At 41.9% G+C, this 13,726-nt stretch overlaps 1 protein-coding gene across 1 annotated transcript in view; it reads right to left on the reverse strand.

Annotated features, from left to right (window-relative positions):
* Window positions 1-5,237: 5,237 nt before the first annotated feature.
* The window catches only part of LOC143274617 (ribosomal protein S6 kinase beta-2-like), a 240,211-nt gene continuing 231,722 nt past the window's right edge, over window positions 5,238-13,726 (reverse strand). The window contains 1 exon segment of the mRNA XM_076578486.1: window positions 5,238-12,671. Within this exon segment, the coding sequence (XP_076434601.1) occupies window positions 12,615-12,671 (57 nt within the window). The 3' untranslated portion in view covers window positions 5,238-12,614.

A 13,726-nucleotide genomic window follows, 5' to 3' on the forward strand; every position in this document is an offset into this window, starting at 1 on the left:
ATTCTTACCTCTCACGATTTTGAAAAACTTGAGAATGAGAGTGTAGATGTAATGTATTCAAATTTTACAGAAGCTGTGTTATCAGCAGCTGATATGTCGATACCAAAAGTAAAGGCTGTGAAGTCAGGTGACCGTTCAGGCAATGTCTGGTGGAATGATGCATGTGAAAAGGCAGTTAGTTACAAGAAAGAAACATTTAAGAACTACCTCGCGGACAGTAAGCCCCCAAACCACAAAGAAATGAAGAAAGCAAACACTCAGAGTAATATGACTGTAGCCCAAGCTAAAAAAGATCATTGGTCATCATTTTGTTCACAAGAAATTTCAGATCATAAAGACTTTAATAAAGTTTGGACAAAAATGAAAGAAATGAAAAATGGAATAAAGTTACCAAGTTGCCCAATATCAAATGACTCACAAAACAAGTTTCTATCAGATCAGGAAAAGGCAGAAATCTTTGTTAAAATGTTTGCGAAAAATAGCAAATACGAAGGCTTATCACCTGAGTGTAAAACACACAGAGACAGGGAATAAAATAGTGCTTTATACAGTGATCCCATTCCGCAAAATGACTTGTGGTTTAATTCTCCTATTACATATGAGGAGTTACAAACCGCTATAGCTTCCCTTGGCAATACAAAAAGTTCAGTTGGAATCGATGCACTATCGAATGTGATGCTAAAACACATCCCAAAAAATTGTATCGTTTTCCTACACAAAATATATCAGAAATGTTGGACATCTGGAACTGTACCACAGATATGGAAAACATCAATAGTTGTACCGGTTTTAAAAGCAGGAAAACCTAAACGTAATAAAAATAGTTACAGGCCTATTGCTTTGACCTCGCATGTCTGTAAATTGATGGAAAAAATAGTCCTGTTTAGAATTATAACTTACTGCGAAAAATACAATATCATTCCAGTGAACCAGGCTGGATTTAGAAAAGGAAGATCAACGGTCGAACACCTAGTAAAGATTACAACTCAAATAAAACATCAGTTTGCCCGCAGAAAAAGTGTCCTTGCAACGTTTTTTGACGTAAAAAAAGCCTACGATCAGGTTTGGCACAAACGTCTTTTATTCAAACTGAAATCAGTTGGAATATCTGGTAATCTCTATGAGTATATTAAAAGTTTTTTATCTAATAGAATTATTCAAGCAAGGGTGGGAACACATTATTCTTTGCCACATAAACTTGACATGGGAATTCCACAGGGCTCAGTTATAGCCCCAATTCTCTTTAATATTCTTATTCAGGATCTACCAAAGGCATTGTCAAATCGTGTAGTTTTAGTACAGTATGCTGATGATATATGTATGTGGATGGGTGTCAATCTAAAAAAGTCAACCCCACAAAGAGCACAGAATTATATACGTCGTTTGTATCAGTCTGATCTCGATAACATTGGTAACTATATGTTTGAAAATGGTCTAGCTTTGTCGACTGAAAAAACATGTATGATGTTGTTTAATTCAGGTGGTAACCCATCTAGCACACCCATTTTTAAATTACTTGGTGACGTCATTGATTATAAACAGGTAGTGAAGTTTTTAGGCGTTTATCTTACTTCAAAGCTGACATGGAACATTCACTTTGATTACATCTTAACAAAGGCAAGGAAAAGTATCAATTTTATGAAAATTATAAGCCGCTTACCCTGGGGAATGGATACAAAAACACTGATTCATCTTGCCATGGCCCTTGTAAGATCTAAGATAACCTATGCACAAGAAATATTTTTCAGTGCACCTAAATATCTATTACAAAAGATTCAAAGTGTAGACTGTAAGGCTATCAAAATTGCCCTCGGAGTGCCCTCTCATGCATCCAATCAGGAAACATACAAAACAGCCGGAATTCTTCCCTTAAATGAACATCGTGAGTTAGCAACAGCAAAATTCGCTGTGAGGTACACTTCAATGACAAAAAATTTCATTGCTGATGAACTGACAGTAAGATCAGACATTGATTTTCCTAAAAGAGCTAAAGCCATCTCATCACAAGAAACAGTTGCAACTTACATTTCAAATCTGTTAAAAGAATCTGAAGTTAACATGAAAGAGTTAGCTGCAAAACCACATCATTCTCCTGTTCCTTTTTGGGAAATGTTGAAAGCGGATTTTGATATCACTTATTCTGAAACAAAAAAGGAAGAAAACATCAATATCACGACAAGTACTGCCAGAATTCATATAACAGAAAAATATCAGAATCATCTCCATGTATTTACAGATGGATCTGTTCTTGATGACAAAAACGCTGGTGCGGCTTTCTATATTCCTGCCTTTAAAGTTGAAAAATCTTACTTTATTGGAAAACACCTTTCCATATTCACAGCTGAGCTAATTGCTATTATACAAGCTCTGAACTACTTAGTGAGCCATCAAATAGTTTTCTCGAAAATAGCATTCTTTGTTGATTCCAAATCAGTACTTTATGCTCTAGAACTATTCAGCCTTGAAACAAGACCTGACTTAGTTATTGAGGCAAATCATTTGGTACATTGTTTAAGGATTAAAGGGACTGAGGTCAGTTTTTGTTGGGTGCCTTCTCATGTGGGCATTCTTGGCAATGAAACTGTTGATAAAGCAGCTAAAAGAGGAGCGCAAGATTCAGAAAAATCGACAAAAATACATGTCCGTCTCTCCGTAAAAGAGGCATACACTTTGTTAGAAAAATCAGCATGGGGTCGATTTCATAACCGATGGAAGTTAAAGTTTTTAAACCATAAAGGAACATTATTCCCCGAGAATATTATTAAAGAAAAGATACCGAATCCATCAGCTTGCTATACAAGATTAATAACCTCTACTTTCTTCCGTATAAAACTTGATGCGCTGAAGATCAAGTATAGTAAAAATGTTACATGCATCTGTGGTAAGCAGTTCAGCTTGCATCATTGTTTGTTTCACTGCCAGCAGTTACGTACCTTCTTGCCCAAGTATTTCAAAGAGAATAATAATTCTGCAGATGATTTTTGTAAAGTTATTTCCGACGAGGTTCTTATGGTCGAACTTTCACAGGCATTAGTTCATAGCCCTATTTCTACATTCCTTTAATGCACTTCAGAATTGTGTTAATGGTTTCCGATTATTTAAATTATTATTATTGAATTGTTACTGTTAAATGTAATAGCATGTTAGTTATACCCCATGCCCCCACCCCATTAATTTTTTTTATTTTTTATTTTATTTTATTTTATTTTTTTAACGTCTAATATCACTGATAGTGAAAAGACGCTAAACAAAAGAACGAACGAACACAGAGGGAAAGACACACACACATACACACCAACATCTACACCTACACAGGCAGAGACAGACAGATAGATAGAACACATTTGCAGATACACAGGCAGAGAATGAGAGAGGGAGGGAGAGAGAGAGAGAGAGAGAGAGAGAGAGTGTGTGTTTGTGTGAGCGAACGAGCGAGCGAAACAGAGGAAAGGGGAAAGACAGACACACAGACTGAAGCAGGCAGACAGGAATGCACGTAGGCAATTACAGATATGCAGTCATAAAAAGAATAGCGGAGGGGGCGAAGAAGACGGAAACAGAGACAGAAACCAAGAGAGACAAAGTAGAAAAATGTTTTGTCAGGCCTCTAGCCCATAACGATAGGAGTGTACAGTTTCACGAAAGACATCGTGCATTAATTGAAATATTATTGAAGCATTCTTTTCTACGGCTAAATGCTCCGTATATAAACAAAGAACGTTTAGACAGACAAACAGACTGAGAGGGAAAGAGAGGCAGATGAGAAAAGGGAGAGAGAGGGAGAGTCAGACAGACAGACAGCAGACAGACAGAGACATACATATCAAAACGGCAAACACTGTGATAAAGAGCTATACATATAAACACATGTGTCAGACTGATGACACGTCGGTGTGCTGCCCTGTCGGATCATTGCATTGCATTGTATTATTCGTTTTGTCACAAAAGATTTCTCTGTGCGAAAGTCGGGCTTCTCTGGTTACAATGAGAGCGCCCTCCCTTCCCCCCACCCCCCTCTTTTTTTCTTTTCTTTTTTTTCCTTCCTGCCTGCAATTTTATTTGTTTTCCTATCGAAGTGGATTTTCTACAGAATTTTGCTGGGGACAACCCTTTTCTTGCCAAGGTTTTAAACTTTTTTTTTCCCCCTTTTTTTTTTTACGTGCGCTCAGTGCATGCTGCACACGGGACCTCGGTTTATCGTCTCATCCGAATTACTAGCGTCGAGACCACCACTCAAGGTCTAGTGGAGGTGGAGAAAATACTGACGACTGTGGGATTCAAACCAGTGTGCTCAGATTCTCTCGCTTCCTTGACGGACGGATACCACTTGGCCAATACTCCACTCCGCATATTGCTACGTCAGACTATCGCCACGTAACGCCGGATTAGTGACTGATGACACGTCGGACAATTCAGGAAACATGTCGAACTATGGAGATGACACCCTTTCTCACAATACACTGTCTGGCTTTGAGACCTATTGACAGACCTCTGTTTCCAAACCTTGATCAACAACACATCCATTCAAAAAACAAGAAAAAAGAAAAGAAAAGAGAGAACACACTGGTAAGTATGCCAAGCTTGAGGTTCAGAAATGTGGTTGTAGAGCCCAGTTGATGGCAGAAACATACTCAGCAGATCCCATATCCATCCTTACACATGGAGGCTGTAATGAAATGAACAGCTTTTTGTAATCTGGGTGGACAGGGACGGAAAAACAGGCCTATCTTTTATGCCAGGTGAAAGAAAGAAACTTTTTTTTCATGAGGGCTAAAGTTGTCTGAAAATGTATCTTTCAAGTGAGTTTTGTGGCACATTTTTTCAGTGTTTCCTGTTAAGAATAACCATGCGAGTTCTGTTTTTCTCTGGTCCATCAAAAATTATGTAACATATTCCTTGTGTATTGATTGCACTTGCATAATCGCACCTGACTCAACTAATTCACGAAGAAACAACATATCAAAATTGGCATCAGACAGATCACTACATGAATCATCAAGGTGTATGTGGAGACAAGCCTCAAGACATTAAATTGAAATGTTTCTTGTAGAGGTTATTCATGTAAACCCAGTATGCCTTGTCTTACCTACTGTTTGATAATTTTTGAAGTGCAGGGGTATATTATCGTCGGTTCTATCATCCCTGGTGGGATGCAGGAGTAATACCCACCCGGGGGTTGCAAAATGCTCTCCTTCAATAAATCAACAACAAAACAACAACCAAAGAACAACAACACACACGATTCGCCTCTTATTCAAATATGTAAAGTGCAATAATCAACTGACAATATGCCAATGCCACTGTTGTATAATTAGGCCTAATCTTATTTATATGTAAACAATGGCCACTGTCAATGTCTTTTGTTTTCAGCATACATATAAACAACTTATTTTCTTTGGAAAAAAAAGAACAAAATCAACACAAACCAAAATATCTATCATATATAAATCTTTTGTCATAAAGATTTAAAATGTCTGATGTTGATTGAGGGCATTTTTTTAAAAACTATAAAATAACCCTTCTTGCAAGAGAGGGAAAAAAATTAAACAAGAAGCAAAGCCATCATGGCCCATGTGTGATTCCTGCTGGACAACAACAAAACTGAAAATGCAAGCAGTGGAGAAAGTAAATGGTTACTACCGCAAACATTTAATGATCCGAATAAGAGGAGTTTGAATCATACTCCGTTCATTGGTATATACCTGCCATGTCAAACTGGTGCAAACTAGGCCAATCGGTTTGCCCTACTTGGCCAATTTTTGCGCGGCTGACAGTGAAAAGACGCCCGGCCATGTCGGATCAGCTCTTGCAATCAAAATACCTTTGTGTTTTCTCCCCTCTACTTTGTTTTCTGTTTTCTTTCCTTTCGTTTTCTTCTTTTTTCGGACTCATTATTATAAATTATTATCAATAGTATTAATATTATTATCATTGTTCTTCTTCTTATTATAATTATCAATACTAGTATCAATTATTTATTGCTATTAGTTATTATCATTATCATGGTCAAGTCTAAGCAAGAAACAGAGAGAGAGAGAGAGAGAGAGGGAGGCTGTAGTGACTGTGAAGGTCACAGTGGCCGAGGGACGAGTTCCCGACACAAGAGAGAATCAAAAATCGTTTGCCTTTTTTTTTCATAAATAAGTACTATTTCCCGTCCCTATTGATGCGGTTTATTGTCGAACAATGAACCTTTTTGCTGAAAATGTCTACACTCTAACCACTGTCCAGCAGTGAAATAAGATGGCGACCAGCTGTCACGTGCGGCAGCCACTTCTTCCTATTCATCCTGACTCGAGGATAGATCGCATTTCTCCTTGTTCGTGACAAAGCCCAGTTAGGAACACAGGGCCTGCAACTGGGCCAGAATGAGCCAGTCGTCCTGGTACACACAGAGACAAATGGACTTCGACCTGACGATGGACACCAATTCCCGCACCACTTTGGTAAACAGGAAAGGGGCAAGGGACAGACCAAATGGGAGGGCAGAGAACTGAAACACCTTGTCCCTCCACACGAACCTAAGGTACCGACGGGACGCCGGGTGACTGAGAATCTGGAAGTAAGCATCCTTCAGGCCAACAGAGGTAGCCCAATCGCCCTGTTGAATGGTCGAACCTGTGCCTGTGTGTCCATCTTGAATTTGGCTCTGGGGAGGAATTTGTTGAGGGGACAAGTATCAGAGACCTTTTGAACTGGCCGGACCTGGGTCCGAGAGTTGTGATATCGCCCCTTTGAGAAGTTGTGATATCTCCATCTCTCAGACTGAGGAAGAGTGGGGTCTTTGAGGCAGGTGGTCCTCCGCCCAAGGCAGCATGTACCCCGATTCTAGCACTGACACAATCCGGTCATTGAGCCCCAGGTCGCGCCACTGTTGTGCATGCTGACAGAGACTCCCTACTTGTAGGGGCTTAACGACTTGTGTGTTGAATCGGTGCCGAATCATTGGGGGTGCTGTCTTTTGACCTTAGGTACGCCCAGTTGTCATGGCTGGACGTGAGCGGCCTTCGGCTTTTGGTGGTGATGCTGAACCTGCTGCCTCATCTTAGGCTGAGTGACACTAGGAGGGGCCCGGGATGCAAGCCTCTCGAGATGCAGAGAACCCTGACGACCATGGGCGGTATGGGCTTGATACGTTGCCAACTCCCTGTTCGTCTCGGCCCTGTGACCAACGAACTTGGGCGTGTACCACCCAAAGGAGTGCTGCTGGGCCCAGGGTGGACTGCATAGCGCCCCTTTCCTTTAGTGGAGAACCGCATCCTGTCTGGCCAGCACTGAGCTAAATTGCAGGCTGGTAGCTGCGTCCGCCACCACTGTCAGACCTGAAGCCACTCTGTTGCCGATGAGGTTCAGCCTTGGGTCACAGAAGAAGCCACAAGTGTCTGAAGGAGGAGGCCCCATGTCCTGAGCAACAGGACGCTGTTCCCACAACTGGTTGGCACTGTGCAGGAAGGCATCAAAGGTGTATGCTGTGGAGACCTCAAAGAGGCATCAGTGGGCCAATTTTGTTCCATTCTGCCAATGTCTTGAAAGAGAGATTGGCAATGAAAGGGGAGTGCATTGCGGGACCAGCATCCTGTCCTGTGCATGGGGTTCTGCTTCCATATAGGCCATGTGGTTCAGGGTGTAAAATGACAGCATACCACCTATTGGAATCTTTGAGATACTTCCCCGTGGAGAAAAGCACCTGGGAATTAAAAGGACTCCTTACCAGGAGGAGGAATGGAAGCAGCAACCCTGAGCCACTCCTGCACCATCTCTGGAACTTTAGGACGCCTAGTGGTCATGAAGGCAGTGTCATGATATCTGAGGCTAAGGATGACAGTGTGGCGTGTGGGGCAGACTCTTGGGGAAGGTCAGCTCTAGCTCAGCCAGATCCGAGCTGGGTTCCGCCTGATCTCTGATCTGCCACCCTGGGAGTGGGGGAAGGAATGTGCATCAGTACCGTCATGTTCTTCAGAGTACAGAGGCTCCAAATCTTCCTCCCACTCCATCCCGGGCTGGGTCCCATCCGAAGTTGACATACTCACTGAGGCGTCCTGGATTTGGCAGTCTATCCAGTGGGACGAGCTTGGGTGATCCAGAATCTGGTCAGAAGAGGTGCCCCTATCATCTGTCCCACCTCCCGTGGGTGGAGAGCGCTTGGACCACAGGTCCAGCCACACTTGAAGGGCGGGTGCCAAACCTTCTCACTTAGCACTTTGTTGGAGGAAATAGGGACCCATGTTTGCTGGGAGGGCACAAACACCCATTCATCTCCATGTTGGACAGAGAAAGGAGAGGTGTGGGGGGTGGGGGAACTGCAGGCTCCCCTGGCCCAGGTGGGGGAGCCCGGAAGCGGTCAGTCCTAAAAGGGAGGTTGTAGTGACTGTGAAGGTCATATATGGGTGGCTGAGGCACGAGTTCCCGACACAGAGGCACTACTGATTGAGGAGGTTGGCCTGTGTTACTCTGCCGGATGTGCTGGGCTGGTTCTGGGGGGACAGGAAAAGGGGTAGTGCCCTGATCCTCCTGGCAACCCAGTGTGCACCATGGGTGCGACCCAGTAGAGGTAGAAAGGGGGAATCCACCTGTGGGTGCCAACCATCCTGTGACCCAACCCCCAAAAGTCAATGGCACCTTGACCTCCAGGGGCCGTATTCAAGACAAATTCATTATGCCTTCAGGCCAATTACCTTTGACATGATAGGGACCCGCGGGTACAGTTTAAGAAGATCAAGTTATCTTTGTATTCAATCACGTGTGGTGCACTTAGGAAGCTAACACATCATCTATGATTAAAAATCCTGGTGATTCCCTTCTACACATGCTCTCAGTTTTACTTCACACCACACTGCAGTTCAGAGAATTGTTGAGAGAGTTCGCAAACACATTATATCTGCAAAGCATGCCTGTTTTCCCTTTAAAAAACCCAAAACAATGCAACGAAAGGATCCGCCATGTTTACCTCTGGTTTGTGTGCAGTCATCCTTGGCAAGTATTAAGGAAAAATTGCCTTCCAGTTTGTATTCATGCATATAGGCTCTTGTGTTCCTGAAATTTGATACTGCTTTCCATCGAGCAGTTTGGCTTGCCTCAGGCAGATTTCCCGCAGGTTCACATATACCCGCAGGTGCGTTGGTCTCTTGAATACGGCCCCAGGAAGAAAGAAACCCAGCACAGTCGGAAGGGAGGTCCGGTCCAACTTGGCTGTCAGACCCGTGGGAAGACCAATGAGTCGCCTGACATGCACAGGCCTCCCCCAGCAGGGCAGACTGGCCAGATTGTGGGGTTGCCTTGTGAACAATAAAGACCATGCACCCAGAATCCCCTCCCATGGAGAAACTGGGGTGACTTGGCCCAGTGTGGGCAAAGGAGAGGTCCCCACTGAAGGAGGTGGGGAAAGGGTCGTCTTCGGAGGGAGGAGGGGAAGAAGCAACATACCTTCTGAGGGCTTTCTCAGCACAGTGACTGAGATAGTGGCCGAGGAAGTGCCCAGCTCCGTGTCCAAACACTGAGAGAGTAATTACTACTCCCCATGAATACCCCATCCTGCTGGGATGACTTGGGAGGTGACACTCACCCCTGTTTCCCCTCGGTCTCCCTTCACGACCAACTTTGAGGAAAGGGCATTGCCTCCGTCATCTGCATCCAAAGACGTGTCACTATGGTCCCTATTAGGAAAAACCATAGGCTCCAGGCCTGGGAAACGCTCCTGTTGAGGCTCAAACCCAGCCTCATGGTTCCTACCATCATAGAATGACTTGTGAGGCATAATGGACAATTCTTTGAACCCAGCTAAATAGCCAAGGCCGGCAAAGAGAAAGGAAAGGCAAGCTTGACTGAGTAAGAAATAAATAGCAATTTGCAGAGGCAGAGTCAAATCAACATCAGACAGAACAAAGTTTATCAAAACAAGCCACATGCAACAAAACAGGCCAAATGAACACGCTTAAAAACCAATAAAAGTATAAGACAAAGTCGGAGCATAAAACACGACAAGATTGCTTCGACAGCCTTTGCCAAAGGAATGAGTCAGCGCTTGTAGCCTTTAAAGGAGTTTGATTGGTTAGAGCAGATCCGACATGGCCGGATGTCTTTTCACTGTCAGTCGCATGAAATTTGGCCAAGCAGGGCAAACCAATAGGCCTTGTTTGCATCAGTTTGGCCTGGTTCAGTATACGATACCAAACACACTTTTGCTCAGTATCAGCAATCAGTGTTTGTCAAACTGAAAGTTGTGTGCTAGAAATGGAGCAGTTCTACCTCAAACAGCCCACATTGATGGCCATTTCATTCATCCATTTAAGGGAATCCAAGCAATGCAAAATGACCACTTGGGTAAACATACAGTTAGAGGAGACCTTCACACTGAGTGTACAAACACAACAGCCTTTCTATGCCTTGAGTCATATTTCAAAATCTAATGGTTCAGACAAGTAAGATCCTTAAAAAAACAACAACAAAAAAACCCACTTCCCATAATACATTCATTACTTGGCAGAATTTTGCTGCTCTTAACAGATGCGTGCATCAATATTACTTCCATACTAAGCAGAACTTCCTATCTGAACAAACATGATAAAATGACTGCTGTTAATCAGTATGTCACATAGAACAGCACAAAGTGTTGTGAATAATACAAAAAAATGTAACAGTAGTCTGACTTAAGAAACAATTTTTGGTTTCTTTCTAAATTTCTTGTACAGAAGCACCGTGTCAGAATCAGTTAGGCGTTATTGGACTTCAGATCCAGTGTTCACCAGATTTCAGGGTTTGACGCCACATTTCCACATAGTGTTGTCTATTTGGGAAAGGCACTTTACAACAACTTTCCTTACTCCACCCAGCTGTGAATGGGGTAGCTGACTTTGGTTGGGGGAGGTTAAAACAGGGGAGGACTGGGCCCTGCAAGTGCCAAGCCCTTGATATGGTGGCTGTGAATTCACTGCCCTGATGGCCATAACAGGCAATGGGACCTTTCATTTTTTAACCATAAGTGCTGTGCCCTTCCAAGGGTTACACTGTCATTATAATTAGAATGTGAGGAAAGAACTGATTTTTTCCAATTTTTAAGTCAAATTTGGTGTTGACAAACTATTTCCAGACAAAACCATGTCCAGTCTGACTGAAGCCATTTGTTACAATGACCATAATCTTGTATGCACAACTCTCACATGGAACAAGAAATGACAATTCACAAACATGACAGGAACTTTCTGATGCTGGTTTTCCAGACCATTTACAAATGGAAGGGAGCAATTTTGCGAAGGTGACTCACAAAATGAGCTGCATGTCACTTTTTTGTCATCTTCCCTTTGTTTCCCCTGAAAAAAACATTTAATGCTCTTTCCAACAAAGAAAAATGCCTTAAAATCAAACATACAATATGTATCCCAGCTGCCACCTCATAAGGACCTCTTCCTCATACTATTTTGAGACAATCTTTCAAATGTCTTCATTGAGTATTTTACACTTTTTACTCCAGTGTCTTCATAGAGTGTTTTTCACTTTTTACATCCATGTCTTCATAGTGTTTTTCACTTTTTACACCAATGTCTTCATAGAGTGTTTTTCACTTTTTACATCCATGTCTTCACAAAGTGTTTTTCACTTTTTACATCCATGTCTTCATAGTGTTTTTCACTTTTTACACCAATGTCTTCATAGAGTGTTTTTCACTTTTTACGCCAATGTCTTCACAATTTTTATTTTTCACCAAAAAAGCGGTGACTGAATCAGAATCTACCCAAATCCAAATTTTCATAATTCACACCACTGAGCCTATTGCTTGTTGTGCAATGCATACTACAATGGGTGACATTTTTGTGACGGATAGTCCCATACAGGCATGAAGTCGGGGAGGGAGAGGTGAACAGGAAGGGAAATAAAAACCCAACGAAGTGTGGAGTGGTGAAGACATTTCTGACTAATGTTGAAGCTTCCAGGAATAATGGTGCTGAGCTTGTATAGATGGAAGTGCTCCATGAAAGTCTGGGCCATTCATGACCACTGTAAATGGAAATGAGTCTGGATTACACTGAAGACACACATCTTGTGTCCTCTGTGAGTACATGCTCCATAAGTATACATGGCATGGAAAAAACTTCTTCCCCCTTTCTCCCACTGACAGTCTGATAATAAAATTATGTAAAACCAGATTTGGAAACCAGCATTCATCCATGCAGTCCCACAGACACAGTTAAAACCACGTAACATATCACACTAAGTGAATCATAGTGACATAGGTAGAAGACTGTATAAACGAAATTTTCATCTCATAGGAGGCAGAATTTGCATTTAAGAAGTTCAATGACATTGTCCAAAGCTGATTTCAAGTTTTAATATGAGGCAAAGCACTCCATCAGACATGTCAAATACACAGGCATTTAGTTTAACAGCTTATTAAAATGAAGACTCCAAATAAAAAGAATTTTTTGACATATACAAGATCACTTCAATGCCAACACACTGTCAAATGCAAGTCATTTGCAGTCTGTGAATCCTCAATTGTCTGATCCTGGCACAAAAATCCTTTATTGGCAAGCTGTAGATCCTTAAATACCAAAGACATATGCTTGTGGTGATGACAAAGCAATGAAAGACTTGAAGAGACATGGCATTGGAGAAGTGGATCAGTGCCGAAGATCCCATCCACAACCAGTTCCACACTGCTGGTCTGTGTTCAGGGTCTGCAACATAAAAAATGCCAAGTCTTCAGAAATGGCTATACTAGAACATTCATAAAACACATATGATGGTGTTACAAAACCAACAAATATGGGGTGCAGGGTGGTGCTAGTTAATGTCCTTGTTTGCACATTTAGTACCTTGTAAAATGTCCATTTACAACATGTGTCTTTGAGAGGGAGAGGGAGAGAGAGAGGGGGGGGGGGTAAATGAAGTTTTAATTTTTTTTTTAGGGTAATAGTACATGCTTTTTTCATTCAGCTTTCAAAAACAAACAAAAACACACAAAAAAGAGAAGGAAATGGAGGGGGAAAGAGAAGTGAACCGTCAATTAATTATCAAACAGGAAAAAAAAAACTATTGAAGATGAGTATGGGAAAGTGACAGAACAAGAGAAAGAGAGGATTATTATTCCCATATCTATATATTCACAGATGTCCAGTTCAGTGCTGATGCAATAATTCACAAACGGAGAGAGAGAGAGATGACAGACAGACCGACGCAATGCAAATAACAACAATAATAGTATTTAAATAGCACAAATTCTCCATGTAATGGGGCTCTATGCGCCTCACATGAAACAACACATGTACAATGGTGCATAATAATATACCTCTGCACATGAAAAATAACACATATATGTGTACCTTTACACTAAGACAATACTATAAATCACAGGTATGAACACACACACACACACACATGCACACGCAAAAAAAACAAAACACACCCTACAAATACACACACTCTTGTGCACACACATACTCCTGCGCATACACAAACACCCACCCACAGATACACACACACTATATGGTGACATTCTGTGTAGTTGTCACATGTGCCATGAATTACGATGTTTTTTTAAACTTCTTTTTACAGGCTTTTTCAGTTGAAAAGTAGTGCATATCTTTGATCATGTTGCAAATCGTTACAACAACAGCAACAAAAACCACAGTGGTGATGTGTTCATGTTTCTATGGAACCTAACCATTCAACTGTGAAACCACTCTTTGGGATGAAGAACGTGCACATGCAACATGGCTGAAGCAGAGTAATT

Source organism: Babylonia areolata, chromosome 29 (genome assembly GCF_041734735.1).
Source record: "Babylonia areolata isolate BAREFJ2019XMU chromosome 29, ASM4173473v1, whole genome shotgun sequence".
NCBI classification, from domain to species: Eukaryota; Metazoa; Mollusca; class Gastropoda; order Neogastropoda; family Buccinidae; genus Babylonia; species Babylonia areolata.